This window comes from Triturus cristatus, chromosome 4_2 (genome assembly GCF_964204655.1).
Source record: "Triturus cristatus chromosome 4_2, aTriCri1.1, whole genome shotgun sequence".
Classification (NCBI taxonomy): Eukaryota; Metazoa; Chordata; class Amphibia; order Caudata; family Salamandridae; genus Triturus; species Triturus cristatus.
Genome location: NC_140586.1, coordinates 634275238 through 634289969, shown reverse-complemented (window position 1 = coordinate 634289969; position 14732 = coordinate 634275238). Strand labels below are relative to the sequence as shown.

General features: G+C 44.9%; 1 protein-coding gene across 2 annotated transcripts in view; it reads left to right on the top strand.

The window, feature by feature from the left end:
* The first annotated feature begins 4975 nt into the window (after positions 1–4975).
* Positions 4976–14732, top strand: part of GADD45A (growth arrest and DNA damage inducible alpha) — a 64785-nt gene continuing 55028 nt past the window's right edge. Inside the window, exons 1-3 of one of the 2 annotated variants that reach the window (XM_085602316.1) lie at positions 4976–5193; positions 8135–8236; positions 10022–10235. In XM_085602316.1, the coding sequence (XP_085458442.1) occupies positions 5144–5193; positions 8135–8236; positions 10022–10235 (366 nt within the window). In that variant the 5' untranslated portion in view covers positions 4976–5143. Of the gene's footprint in view, positions 5194–6884; positions 6985–8134; positions 8237–10021; positions 10236–14732 lie in introns of those variants that run through there. The other variant, XM_085602317.1, reaches the window with a different exon arrangement.

Here is a 14732-nt window from a genome sequence, read left to right as displayed (position 1 = left end):
GGTGCAAGGAAATCTTCTCCCCCTTCCCCAATTGCAGCCCAGGCCTATTCAGCCCTTTCCTGACCCTACCTAGACTATCTGGAGCCACTCCTGCTCCCCAGCCTTCTGTCATCCAAAACCCAGACAGGCAATCCACATTCCAGCAGAGGCACACGGGATGACTGAGCAAGAAAATTCCTACTTTCTAAAAGTGGTATTTTCAAACACAGAATGTAAAAATCACCTTCACTAAAAGATGCATCTTTAGATTCTGAGTTCAGTCATACTAAACTTTATTTTCCCACCTAATTCCCCGGGCCAGTTATGTTTATAAGATGTTATAAACAAACTCCCCATTCTGTCCCATGGGGAACAGGAAGCCTTGCAATAGCGAAAAACTAAATTGGCTGTAATTCGCTATCAGGACATGCCACACACACCAGGGCATGTTCTACCTTTCACACACACTGCACCCGGCCCACAAGGGTCCCTTGGGCCTACCTTAGGGGTGGCTGACATGTAAGAAAAGGGAAGGTGAGGGACTGGCAAGTGTGTGCACTGGCCAAGTCGACATGGCAGTTAAAAAACTGTAAGCAGACTCAGCAATGGCAGGTCTGAGTTACCTTTTCAGGGCTATTCACGTGGGTGGCACAATCAGTGCTGCACGCCCACTAGCAGCATTTGATTCACAGGCCCTGGCACACTCAGTGCACTTTACTAGGGATTATTAAGTAAATCAAATATTCAATCATGGAAACACCAATCCATAACACAATTTACCACAGGAGCACTTGCACTTTACCACTGATCAGCAGTGAGAAAAGTGCGCAGAAACACTACGCCAGCAAAAACAGAGTCTAAACCGGGAGGTCAGAATGCAAAAACTCAGGGGAAACACGCCAAAAGATGCCAAGTCTAACAACAAGACTTACCTTTTTAGGCATTGAAATAGATACTACAGAAATGGTAGCCAGGCTACCATTAACAAAAGTTCAGAAGACAAGGTCTTTTTTTGCTTTGGGTGATTGGTGAGAAAAAATTGGAGCTAAGGAAGATGCAAAAATGATTAGGTTACTTAAGCTTTGTGTACAGAGTAGTTAGAGCTGGAAGAACCTATTGCAGACGCCTTGGCATGTCTATGTCTGGAGCTTATCTACCTCATCATAGGATTAGAATTTCCAGAGCTATTAGAGAAGATTTGGCAATTTGGTTAATGTTTCTTGAGGATTTCAATGGTGTTTCATTGTATTTGTTGGATGAAGACATGTTATGGCAGATTCAGATCTACTCAGATGCCTCAGGATCCAAAGACTTTGATATATTCTGGAAAGGGCATTGGTGTGCGGAAAGCTGGCCTCAGCACTGGCTGACTCATGGTCGCAGTATAGCTTTTTTTTAATTATTTCCTTTGGTTGTTGCCTTGTACGTTTGGGGTGAAGAGTTTCACAATAGGTCAGTTCTGTTGTATGTGGACAATTTGGCTGTAGTAGAGCTAGTGAACAAGCAAAAAGTGAGAGACTTTAAAGTGTTGCGTCATTTAAGAGTTTTTATGCTGAAATGTTTCCAGCTTAATTTTGTTTTCAAAGCTAGGCATGTTCCAGGCACAAAAAATAATATAGCGGATGCCCTGTCTCGTTTTCATTGGACGAAGTTTTGCATCCTGGCACCGGGTGCAGAAATCAGCAAGACTCAGATCCCGCACAACATTTGGGCCTGGGGGGATTAAGGATAGTCGAGCTAGTAGAAAACTCTTTAGTTTCATCTACAAGAAGAAGTTACCAGAAAGCATGGAAAGACTTTTTAAGTTATGGTAACATTAAGTATTATAAAGATAAAATAGTGTCAAAAAGGGAACAGATTATTTTAGGATTTGTGTTGCATCTGATACAGAAAGGCTCGTCTCACACCACCATTTCAGAAAAATTAGCAGATATTTCCTTTTATGAGCAGCTATAATGGGAACATAATCCAGTTCAAGGTTTTTTAGTTAGAAAAGTTTTAAAAGGTTGGAGTAAGGAACAGCAGAATAAAACACTGTTAAGGGAGCCAGTGACTTTTGATTTGTTATAGAAGCTGTTATTGCAATTACCTTTCTGTTGTTATGAGTTTGAAACATCATTATTTAGGCTATGCATGTTGTGGTTATTTTTTAGGGCATTTATAGCATTAGACTTGCTGGGTTTGTGAGCGTAGGTGTACGGCGAGGGACGCACCTTGAGGCAAGTGTGACTACAGGGGTCCCTGAACCCTCCTCCCTTGGGGCACTAAAGACTCTACGTTGGGGTATCTTAGAACTAAAATGTTAGGTTAGAGGCAGACATAGGTGGCCCTAACAAAGGGACAATATCTATTGTCATATTGAGAAACAGGAGCCCGACTTTCGTCCTGATGAAGGCAGCGAACTCAATAAAGCCATAGGCAAAAACATGTTGACGACGATCACAGTGGTGATGGGGTAATAGTTACCCTAATCCCCACATTTCGGCATTTTAATACTAAGTGATACACCCTACGAATAAATGTATTTTGGAGTACCACATTGCTTTTTAATTTAATACTCTCATGGGTCCCCACTCTAATTGTTAGAAGAGCCTCCCTGTCTCAGGTGTAGGCTCACTCTCTATCAAACCGAGATTTTAGAGAGCGAGGGTGTGTGAGGACAGCCCTATACATTTTTTGATGTGTCCATCACTCCTTTTATAGAGTGGTTGTATGGACCTGGAAACGCGGTGGAAGTAACAACAACTTTAGTGTAGCTCCTATAGTGTGTACGAAGCAGATTTGGTGGCCAGCTCACCCTAGAGACCCCGAAGCCTATAGTTCCCTCCCCTGGATATTACCAGGGTTCATGTGTGCAAGACGCTCTCTTGGACTCCCAAGTTTCAGACATGAGGTGGTATGGAAAGGAAAAAGTGGGATGCGCTTGGGGAGTCTGTTGCCTATCCTTACAGAACTTTGCTCGACTAGAGGATGCCCTGATATGTTATTAATTCATCTAGGTGAAAATGATTTAGTAAATGTGTCTGCTTTAACATTGATTAAGCAAATGAAAGTGGACTTATCTGTCATAAAAAAACAACTGGGGTTGTACGTGCCTGATTTGGACTAAATTTTTACCTCCAAAACAAAGGAGAGGAACAAAGTGTGATGCAGCAATGGATACGAGAATAAGAAAACCTAATAGGGCAATGAGAGTTTTTGTGCTAATTTAGGCAATACAGGTTTAGCTCAGGGTAATTTATCTGAAAGTGATGCAAATATTTTTCGTTCTGGTGGGGTACATCCATCACAAATGGGGCAAGCATATTATTTGTAGGAAATGAGGGAATTATTTGCAAAATTATGGAATGAGAAACTGTGGTGTTCTAGCAAAACACTAAGTTCAAGAGATCTATACAGTCTGGTTGGGGCAGGAAAACTCTGTGGTTTTCCTGGTTAGCGGTTTGGGGGTGGACAGGCTGGAGCGGGTCTATCCATTCCTCGGGGGAGGACAGAACATAGGGGACGTGATGGCTGTGAACAACACTAGAGCAGATCACTTGAGGATGATTGATCGGAGGAGATCGTGAAATTGGAGTATGCAAGGAAAAGGCGGTGAGTGGAGAAATAATGGGAAGAGTTGGAAGAGCATGGAGTTTTTTCTTGAAGCAATGTTGGGAGAATTAGGGAGTTTAAGGGTGGGGGGAGCTTTTAGACTTTTATGTATTTGTAAGGTTGATATATTTACAATGTTTTTGTATTTAGCAAGTTTATACTACACACGTGTTAGTAAAGTGGCCTTTTATACTATTAAAGAAGATAGTGGTAAGTATTTTAATGCGAGATAGACATTTTCTACAGGCATTCACACACTCTGCCAAGAGTATATGTGCAGTTTAACTCACGAGAGTCTAAGGGTTGGAAAACGGTGTTACTGGTGACATCCAAGTTCTTCTTTGCACATGCAATGCTACCAGTACCTGAATAGCTATGCCGCCAATGCCAACAAAAACATTAATTTAGTCCATTGCAGCTCTATTGAAAACGAGACCATTGTAAGCATTTAAATGTAAAGTGCCCACAACATCTATGTAATCTCGAAACAAAGCCCTCCCGCCCGCCTGGGAAAATCTAATAGAATCAGGGGTCTTCGAAAGCTCCCACCAGGCTTTCAGCTATTGTCTCCTGCAGCCAGAGCTGCACGAGCTTCTCCAAAAGCGTCATAGCCTTCCTCTCGCGCGTCACACATGCCACGCTCTTAGCGTTCCAACTTCCAAGCGGTTCGAATCAAAAAGCTACCGTTGCCTGTCGTTTTTAATGCTATTTACAAACGCGTCACTTCTTGAGAAATCGATCACTCTGCACTTTATTATCACTTGGCAAACGAAAGATTCACTCTGGAGATATGTAAATACTTTGCATTTCTACCACAACCGCCACCGATCTAACGTTTAAAGTAACACCCAGACATTGAGAGAAAAGGGGCGGGAGAAAATGTCTTGCTTTGTTAATGCTCCGCAGACCTCAGCTGCCACGTCGAAACAGAAAGCGGACGAATTTTTAAGGTGCTAACAAAACCGGAAGCATTGTTTGGTCCCTCTAGTTAAAAGTTAGTGGGTTTGTAAGTAAACGCTGAAGCACAAAGCAAAGGCGACATGACAAAAACTAATTTTACACTTATTACACAATTTCGAAAACACGGTTTTGCACATGAACAGTCAAATTAATTATAATTCAAAGTATAGCAAGTCTTTATGGACCTTGCCCCGCTTAAAAAAATCATCAAAAATGCAAGCTACTGTCAAAGTACTCGACTATTTATCAAAGCTGCTGATATTCTGAAAGACAAGTGCATCTATTTCAAGATGGCCACATAATTAATTAGTGTTGGCCAGCTGACGCAGTGGCAGCTCTCCAAGCCCTGTCACTGAGCTTTCACCCTAAACAGTCGGAGGGGTGAAATTGAAAGCCTACTTTGCAGCAGCCAATGGAATGTCGGTATGTAAATAAGGCCGGCGGCAGTTGGATGTTTCTGCCGGTAGGAGCACAACGATGCACTTTGAGGTGGGCACTGGGTAGTGCTGAGGGAGGAGGCGCTGACTCAGTCTGCCCTGCTGCTGCCTCCTCCAGGTCGTGTCATCCATTCAGTGCACCTGAAGAAGAGCCCGTGGAGTGCTGAGCCCCGATGCGGAGCATGACTCTAGAGGAGCTGACTGCGGAGCAAGCCATGGGGAGGTAAGTCCTGATCCGTACGTTTGACTGATGCACAACTCTGAGGGATACATTGTGCATCAAAGAGCTGCGAGGGAAGGCACTCGGGACTTGGAAGCGAACGTGAATCTAAGGCTACAAGTGGAGCCTTTGTGCTCGCGTATCTCTGAGGAGGCTGTGTGCACCAAATTGCAGTAAGCAGGATGTGTGAATTCAAGGCTGTGAGCGGACTTGTGTACTCAGGACTGTGAGGGGAATAAGTGCATCCATGGCTTTGAGGAGATCGTGTGGTGAAGAGGAGGATGTGTACACCCAAAGCTGTACGGGGACTGTATGCATCCACAGCTGTGAAGGGACCGTGTGCATCCATGACTCTGAGGTGGCTGTCCACTCATGCCCCTGAGAAGTCTGTGTACATCCAAGGCTGCGAGGAGGCTTTGTGCATCCTTGGTTGTGAGGGAACACTGAATGCACCCTTGTCTCCGAGGGGACTGTGTGCACCTATGACTGATAGGCCTGTGTGCACCTATGACTCTGATTGGCCTGTGTGCAACCATTGCTCTGAGTGGCCTGTGTGCAACCATTGCTCTGAGAGGACTGTGTGCAACCATTGCTCTGAGAGGACTGTGTGCAACCATTGCCCTGAGAGGACTGTGTGCAACCATTGCCCTGAGAGGACTGTGTGCAACCATTGCCCTGAGAGGACTGTGTGCAACCATTGCCCTGAGAGGACTGTGTGCAACCATTGCCCTGAGAGGACTGTGTGCAACCATTGCCCTGAGAGGACTGTGTGCAACCATTGCCCTGAGAGGACTGTGTGCAACCATTGCCCTGAGAGGACTGTGTGCAACCATTGCCCTGAGAGGACTGTGTGCAACCATTGCCCTGAGAGGACTGTGTGCAACCATTGTTCTAAGAGGACTGTGTGCAACCATTGCTCTATGCTCTGAGAGGACTGTGTGCAACCATGGCTCTGAGAGGACTGTGTGCACCAACTATGGTTGTTTGGGTGCATTGACCCTCACGTGGTCGGTTGTGTCAGGAGGCACCGTGTGCACAATTTGGCCGGCAATCAGAGGACGCTTTTATGTCGACTCTGATTAAGGTCACGAGAAGACACCGCATTCACTTAGTGCACATTTAGCACCCGCTGTCACATTGTGCATGTCTTGATATAGGGTGTTTTAAGGGAATGCTGTGCAAAGGGATTCCTGGGTTTTTATGGTAGCTTTGTTTGCATCTACTTATTGTAGAATGCAAGAACTAAGGATGACAAGAGGGTGACGCATGTATTACAATATCTATAAATTTGTGGAGAATGTGCACCACTAGATTCAGTGACCTTTTGCTGCCACATAATGTATGCATGCAAGGATAGCTACGAGTTAAAAAAAAAAAAAAGTTAGTGGCCAACCTCTGCATCCAACAGAACATAAGTTAGTGGTGTGATGTGACATGGCACAGACACTAGGGTTGGAGGGAACGGTGCGAAGAGCTTTGCAGGTGCATTTATGCCGAACCCCACTCTGTACAGGTACGTTTTGGACACTATGTATTTAGCAGTCGATGCCGTGGCCAATTTCCTCTGCGTCGACTGCATTTCTGGGAAAAGTCGTCATGTAATGCGTGAGCGCGTAAAGCACGTCCCGCCTACCAGCAAGCAGAGGTCATGCCTGGGGCATGCCCAGTCTTCGTAAGGTTCGTGCACCTGACTCGTCCAATGCTGCAAAGCTGCACAGGAGTAATGCCTTTATGTTTGTGTAATCAATGATCGAACCATCACTGGAGAGATTTTTTGCCTTGGAATCAACATTGGTTATTATAATTATTTTGTTTTAACATCGTGTGCCCATATTGAGATTTTTTAGCTCAAGTAACTGAAAAGCAGAGTCTTAAGCAGTGAGCACACACTGGTAGCAGGATTTCATCTCGGGGGCGTTTTTGTCTCGCTTGATAACAAATTGGAAGATTTTAGCACAGTTAATGGTTCTGTTATATACCGTGCCTTATATGGCTGGATACTGAGTACCTGCACTACTTACGTTTTTTAAGGGAGACTGCACTGTTGCATTATTTTTAATGGAAGACTACTGAAACTTCTCAGTTGAAAACCCGCATTTCTAATTTTACACTTAAAGCGCTGGTTATATACGTAGAGTATTTAGCCCCTGTATAACAGTTTTTTTATATACCCTGTCCGCTTCAAAGCAAAGTTTAGCGCTTGATTGACACTTTCACCCCCCCCCCCCTTTTCATTGCAGTTTTTTAGTGTTTAGTGGCGGTATTTCCTCTGCAGAATTTTTAGTCCCCCTATTCTTGAAGCAGACTTATTAGTTATGGTGTGCCAAGTGCAGAGGCTTTCTTGTGTTTAATCCTGGTATCCCCAATGTAGATTTTGCAGTCTCGGTAACCATTGTGCAGTGTTTAGTCCTGCTATCCCTAATGATGAATGATGCATGGTCCGTAGTCCCCAGAGACAAGAGTTTTTGGGTGAATTTGCTATTCCAGATATAAAGTGTTTTGTCCTAGTACCAACAATACTCATTTTATCCACAATGCAGATGTTTGATTTTCTTAAAAATGTGTTTACCTCTAATATGCACTGTTTGTTCTTCAGGGAACCCCAGTGGCCAATTTTATAGTCCCACTCTCCCCTCCCCCATACAGTTTATTTTAATTATTATTTGTTTGTAATGTTTTGGGCCCTGATCTACAAAATGTGGAAGTTTTTTTTAATCTGTTCCGTGCTCCAAAGCAGGGCCTTGCCATCCCAGAAGCAGTTTTTAGTTATCACCAATGCCAAGAACGCACTTATGCTTAACTTGTTTTCCTTACGTACCCTTACAGATATCTAGTCATAACGTCTCTAGGGCAAAGTGCAGGCTTGTAGGACATTAAATGCAGTACGGCAGGGGCTGCATAAAATACACTCCTTGTATGTCAATCCTTTTCTTTGTTCTGACAGGATGGAAGTGGTGGGAAATGCCTTGGAAGAAGTTCTCAGCAAAGCTGTAGTGCAGAGAAACATCACCGTTGGAGTTTTTGAGGCTGCCAAAGTGTTGAACGTGTATGTATTAGAACCAGTTTTTCTGCTTTTTCTACAAATTTCCATCTCTCTTTAGTGAACTTGTTATTAGTCATCCTGCCCACATGTATGGCCTGGGGTTAAACCTGGACAGCTTGTAACCTCCTACAATTTACTAGAGTTTGCTTTATGGCATTAGTGACACACCATCAGATACAGCATGAAAAAACATACATGATGGCAGTGTTAGTATTGTATGTCCTTTTTAACGTGGCTAATGTTGGAAATGACATATGATAAGGTATGTGTGTGTATATTATTTATTATTATATATATTTTTAATAGTCACAAGTAGGCAAATATCAAGCTGTGGCTCGGGTTAAATCCCAAATGAGGTACTTTCCTTCCTGTTGAGGTACAGTTGGGCACTCTCTCAGATTTGACTCCGACATTACAATAGAGAGAACCATTGTTGGAAACTACAAAGGATCTGTTGAAAGATTACCTAATGTCCAGTGAAATCTGTTAAAAGGACAGCCATGGGCTGACAGTTACCACATCCTTATTTATTTCGTTATTTATTTATTAACGCTACGTTTGAAAGATTCTGGAAACGTGGGAGCATTGGTAGGCACCGTTTGTGCACAATATGTTATCAGTCTGCTGAAATGATCAATTCCATTATATTGTTTCTGTGACTTTAAGCTCTTCTGAGTAGGGGAACAGTTGTGATTCTCTTGAGTACAGATGTGCATTCAGTTAGGCTAACAGAAACAAACTAGCATACATATACACCAAACAAAAACGTTTCCTTCAGAAAGTATTTTCCTCATACATAATTTGGTGTTTAGTGTTGGCATAGTTCTTTTTTTCTTTGCGTTTTCTGAGTGTGTCCTAAATAAATTGACACTAGTCGTACTTTGTGTTTTGTGCATGTACGGGTTCTGTATGTCCCAGGACCATAAGGTCTCTCATTCAGTAGTTAGACTGCATTGCCCTAAGTCAATCCCATGCCACAGACGACAGCGTGGACGTTTTCTGATAGGCTGGTGTCTATAACACCCATAGGTTAAAGTCATCCCTGACTGGGCTTTGTGGACACTGAGAGATTGTCATAGAGGCAGAAGCCTGAGGTGGCAGACAGGGTTGGAAAATAAATCAGTGACAAGACAAACGGGCAGTAATAACATTAGCTAGTTTCCGGGCAGGCATGTGCCTCGAAGGCCAATGTGTCTAAGAAAGACAGTGGAATGCCGTGTGGTTTATAGGGACATTTGAAGAGCTCCGGGCATGGTTGCTTTTCAGTCGCATGCCGGGTAGAGATTATGGACATGTGAATTTTCCATGCAATTTTGTAGGAAACATATAGGTCTCAATGCGTTGTTATTGATAGCCCAGACGGGTTTAGTGGGGCATGCATGGACCTCCTGAAAGGCCCGGGGTGAAACAGTCTATCATATGTCAAGCAATGTGATAGGAAAAGTTGAAAGTTTCGTCTCGGGCTGGTTCAGCCGTGGCACTGCCCCATCCTTACCGACCTCCTAGAGGCACTAACTTCCATAACATGGCTAGTCCGGCCCAACTGTCTCAGAGGCACTCCCTCCACCCTTCCCGGAGGCGGATCGCGCCTGCTTCTACTGAGGAGCAGGTCCGCTTTGGCAGTTGGCGTGCTTTCTAAAGCACCGGGAGGCTGGGCAAAGCTTCCTGCCAGGTGCACGCACGCAAGCACTGCTTTTTTCTTAGTAAAGTACGTTTATTGCCGTTGTTTGAGGAGCCTTGGACGTACGTCAGAGGTTCTAAAAATAAACTCCTTTCTCCCCTTTCCAGGGATCCCGATAACGTGGTGCTTTGTTTGCTGGCTGCTGACGAAGAACATGACCAAGACGTGGCTCTGCAAATACACTTCACCCTGATCCAGGCCTTCTGCTGCGAGAATGACATCAACATCCTGCGAGTGGGCAACGTGGGTCGGCTGGAGGCCATCCTGGGCGGGCCCGGCACAGAGGAGCCCGGGGCGGACCTGCACTGCGTGCTAGTCAATGTGAGTCAACACCCGCTGACTGAGGGGCCAGCCGCTGGGGGCGGGGGTGTTGGGGACCATTCTGGACTCGCACCAAAAAAATGCAACGTGTGAGTTTACAGCGTTTTGTGTGCTGCCTGCAATCAAAGAGGTTGGCAGCGCGCGCGTGTTACAGTTGTGTGCCAAATAAGCCCCCCCATTCCTTTTCATAAAATGCTTCCAAACAGCATGCTCCTTTTGTGAGGTTCCCCAAAGTGAAAACTAAATGCCTCGTAGAAACAACGCGGTAATGTTCACCATTAATTGCACATGGCCCAGTCTTGCACTGGTGTGCGGGGTACGGGCCCTATATAAATACAAACGAAGGATGTGGCGTAACCAGAGCTGCCGACTTTGAAACTGGGGAATCGGTTCGAGTCTCGGCGACGGCTCAACGTCCTGTGTTTCTGTGCAAATTACTTAATCTCCCCGTGCCTGCCAAAAATTAACAGGTCCTTGTGTAATGCAACTGGCAGAGGCGCAACTAGAGCCAAATTTCGGGGGGGGCTGAGCAAAAATTTCGGGGGGGGCTGAACTTTAAGCAATCGGCAGAGTGGAGCTGCAGGGGCTCTTAGAAGGGGTGAAACAACGGCAAGGCCTCATTAACATGCAAATGGTCTTTTAAAGACCTGTGAAGTGCTCGGGTGCGGCTGCTTTTTTGCCCGGGAAGGTGTCTCATCCCGGGCTGCCACACACGACGGGGGGGGCTGAAGCCCTTTGAGTCCAATGGGTGTTGCGCGCCTGGCAACTGGTGCTCATGTATATGCACTCCGATACCTTCGGGTCGAGTTCGCACTATACAGAACTGCAAAAAACAAAACAAAAAAAACACTTTTAACTAAGCAGGAACTTTAAAACTGGCTAACCAGGTTAGAGTCTTGGCGTCCTCTGGTTTTGGGCAAATCACTCCCTAAATCTACCCACACCCCCAAAGAAATAAAGTGACCTTATGTGATGTAACCAGTGCTCACGGAAAACGCTCCAATACCTTCGTGTCGTGTTCGAGCTATTATTTAAAACTACACAAAACATTGGTTGAATTGGTGTGCAGATCAGGAAGGTAAGGAGGTTATGTTAAATCATTGTGCTCCTTGGAAGGGATGCAGGGTGGGCATTAGTGTACTCCTGCAGTGGCTCTCCGGTTTCACTCCCTTGCCCCTCCCCCTCCGGCTGCAGACGGTCACACCTCACGCATTCCTCAGCAGCAGGGTTTCGGTGATACGAGCTCACTCAGCACTTGCTGTGCCCACACTGCTCTTTGCCCTGTAATGAGTGCTAAACACGATCACCTCGGGCACTCAACGAACTATACTGCAGTTGAAATTGAGCAACATTTATTTGCATTTCTAGTCTAGGTTGTCATTTAAGAGGTGGCAACACCGGTTTACACTTTCACATTAATAACTTACGAATCATTAATGATTAAGATTTGATTCTCGAGCTCCATCTGTAGCAACTTTTATAGTTTGCTTACCCCTTTGCACGTAGAAACAACACTGCACCCTGTAAACTTTCAGCGCCATAAGAGATGCTCCTTAAAGGCCTTGATGAATTTCTGTTGGAGTTTGATTAGCTGCCGTGGCACTCAAAACAAGCATTGGCAAAGCCAATAGGTTTCGCCTAGCCGATGCGAGAGCTATTAGCTTTGCCAGTGTCTTTTATGCATGTTGTGTAACAGAGTGGCGTGGGAAAGACTAGAGTGACGTGCAGCAGAATGGAGTGTAGTGGCATGTTGTACAGTGGCTTGGAGTAGGGTAGAGTTGAGTGGCATTGTGTAGAGCGGGGTAGAGTGCAGTGGCGCAGAGTGGAGAGCAGTGGAGTGGGGCAGAGTACAAGGTAGAGGGGTGGTAGGGGAGAGGAACAGGTGGGAGCGAATTGAAGCTAAATAGGGATATGGGGGCTGGACTGAAAACGCAAGAACTCCTATGTAGTGCTTGCACATAAAAAAGTAGCTAAAAAAAATGGGAGCACTGATAGATACAAGTGTTGGCTTATGCTCCGGGGGAGCGATAAACAAAAGAAGAATACAATACCAATGCATGCCATAGCAAACGGGAATGAAGTAAATGAGACTGACTTCTAAGCTAACAAATGGTAAGCTGTGGGATGGCTATAGGCCCACTGTTTGTATGGATAGCACATGCACTGTCTAGGCAGAACCTTAAAAAGCACTGGTAAAGCCAATAGGTGTGACATTAGCTGCCAGCCCTTTTGCTTTGCCAATGCCTGTTTTGTCATGGTTTTTGTAAAATGTTATTGTTGGGGGAGCTACCAGGACCTACCCAATATAAAAATAAAAACATTGGCTAAAAGCTAAATGTATTCTTTTTGGTCTCAAAAAGCATACACTGCTGTCACAGTAGTCCCTGCCTCATACAGACCATTCTTTGTGTGGGAATGTGCTCTTTGTGAAAGATCATACCAAAAAAAAAAAATCTTTTACTCAGCTCTGCCAATGTAAGCCATATAGTTATGACACAAGTCTCAAAATAGTAAATATTTAAATGCAAGACATATACTACACTAAATACCCACAACAGTTATAAAAAATCAAATCCAAGACCTATCGTGCTGCGTAGAATACCCATGAAAATTGACAACCCCTTTCATTTCTCTGAATTTTTTTGTTCATGATTTCATAAATAGGTAATTTGGGTATTAGTATACACATACAGGCCTACAATGCTAAACCAATATGTAGGAAGAAATTGCTTTTGCTCAGAGCTTTAAGAGGGTGTTTTGCTTCCTCCTGGTCCCTTTCTCTCAAGCACCAGCATTTTATTTTCTGTCAAACGGGTTTGAGCCTGACGTCTGCTCAACATCCTGTGATTCCAAACATGAGTATGTCCTTGCGCACATACACACTAATGTTTTAACTTGTGAAGATTGTACCCAAACGTTGGCTGCAAAATCGAGGCTGTTCATCCGTGTGATGCGTGTGCAGTCTCTTCCGGACACATTGCTTTCTGTAACAATATTATGCTTTATCTAGGCATTTTAGTCCACCCCGAACACTTAACTCACACAGCCCTAGAACCTCCACATCCTTCCTGAAATCTTAAGTAAAATGATGACGTGGGGTTGTTGAGAAGGTTGTGTGACAACAGAGGTGAGGGAGGTTCTAGGGCTGTGGGGGAGAAACTTGCTTAGATACAGCGAATCCAAATGCAGATGGGAGGTATGAAGTACTGGAGAAAAGACACGTTATCATCATCTCCCTTGCTGATGCAGTTCAACAGCTGGACTGACAAGTTACAAGCTACACTGAATTACACGTTATCGACTGTCTCCATACATGCGGGCAAACAGAGCAGTAACTCCTCATATGGCTCTTCAGTGATGAGGCAGTAGAGCTTCAACCCAGAGGGTGCCTGAATGCCCCGAGGTGGGTTTCAGGCAGCAGATAAGAAGTTAATAAGTCAAAAGAACATCCTTGCGCCGACCAGTAAGACATCCGATCTCGGGTGGGTATTAAAGAGGCTCCACGCTGTGTTACTGGCCAAGGGCAGTGAAGAGTTCGAGGAAGCGCTGTGACTAAATGCAAACCATGGCGGTGTGGGAATGGAGCATCTGTGAGGGGATCCTTGCTTTGTTGGTGGGTAGCTCTGTACGACACTAACTTCTTCCGCTTCTGTGGGTGCTGGGGGAGGGTGAGCATACCACACGATTACTCTGAAGAGGTGAAGCGGCAGCTGTTACACAAACAAACTTGTTGCATCCACTGTGCTACTTCAACTCATGCTCATGAAAAGCGCTATGATACCTGTGGGTCGAGTTCGCGCTATATGCTTCATGTAAGTGTAAAGTGCTGCCTGCTTCATGTGAGTGTAAAGTGCTGCCTGCTTCACATGGGAGTACAGTACTGCCTGCTATATGTGAGTGTAAAGTGCTGCCTTCATCACCCAAGCACAGTGCTGCCTGGTTTGTGTTGATTAGTGTATAGTGCTGTTTGCCTCGTGTCACCCTGGCGCACTACGTGATCCATGTGACTGTAAAGTGCTGCCTGCTTGATGTCAGTTTGAGTAAAGAGCTATGCCTCTGTGCTTTGCATATGCGTTTTCAGCGAGGAGTGCCTATGTGCTTGCAGGCTGTCAGCCCAGAGTGCTGCCTCTGTTAACACAGCTTCCTTAGCTGCTTCATTTGAAGTTTGCTATAGTCCTTCATTTGACAGCTTCATCTTGTTCTTAAAAAGGTCCAACCCATTTTAAACTACAATTCTCAGAATGCTGTTTATGTAACGGGCAAACAAAAACAAAAAATATCACAATGGTTGCTTCAGGTCCCGGGTCACCACTTGGTAGACGTGAGTTACTGACACATTTCATCAACTGAACGTAGCAATCTGCATCATATTTCCCACCCCCCTTCAAACCACTGTTTATGCAGAGCTCTGACGTTGCCCAGCTACGTGCGCAAGTAGCACAACTTGTGCAGGTATTTTTCTGCGATGCTTAGTCCTGTGAATGTCATCATAACACC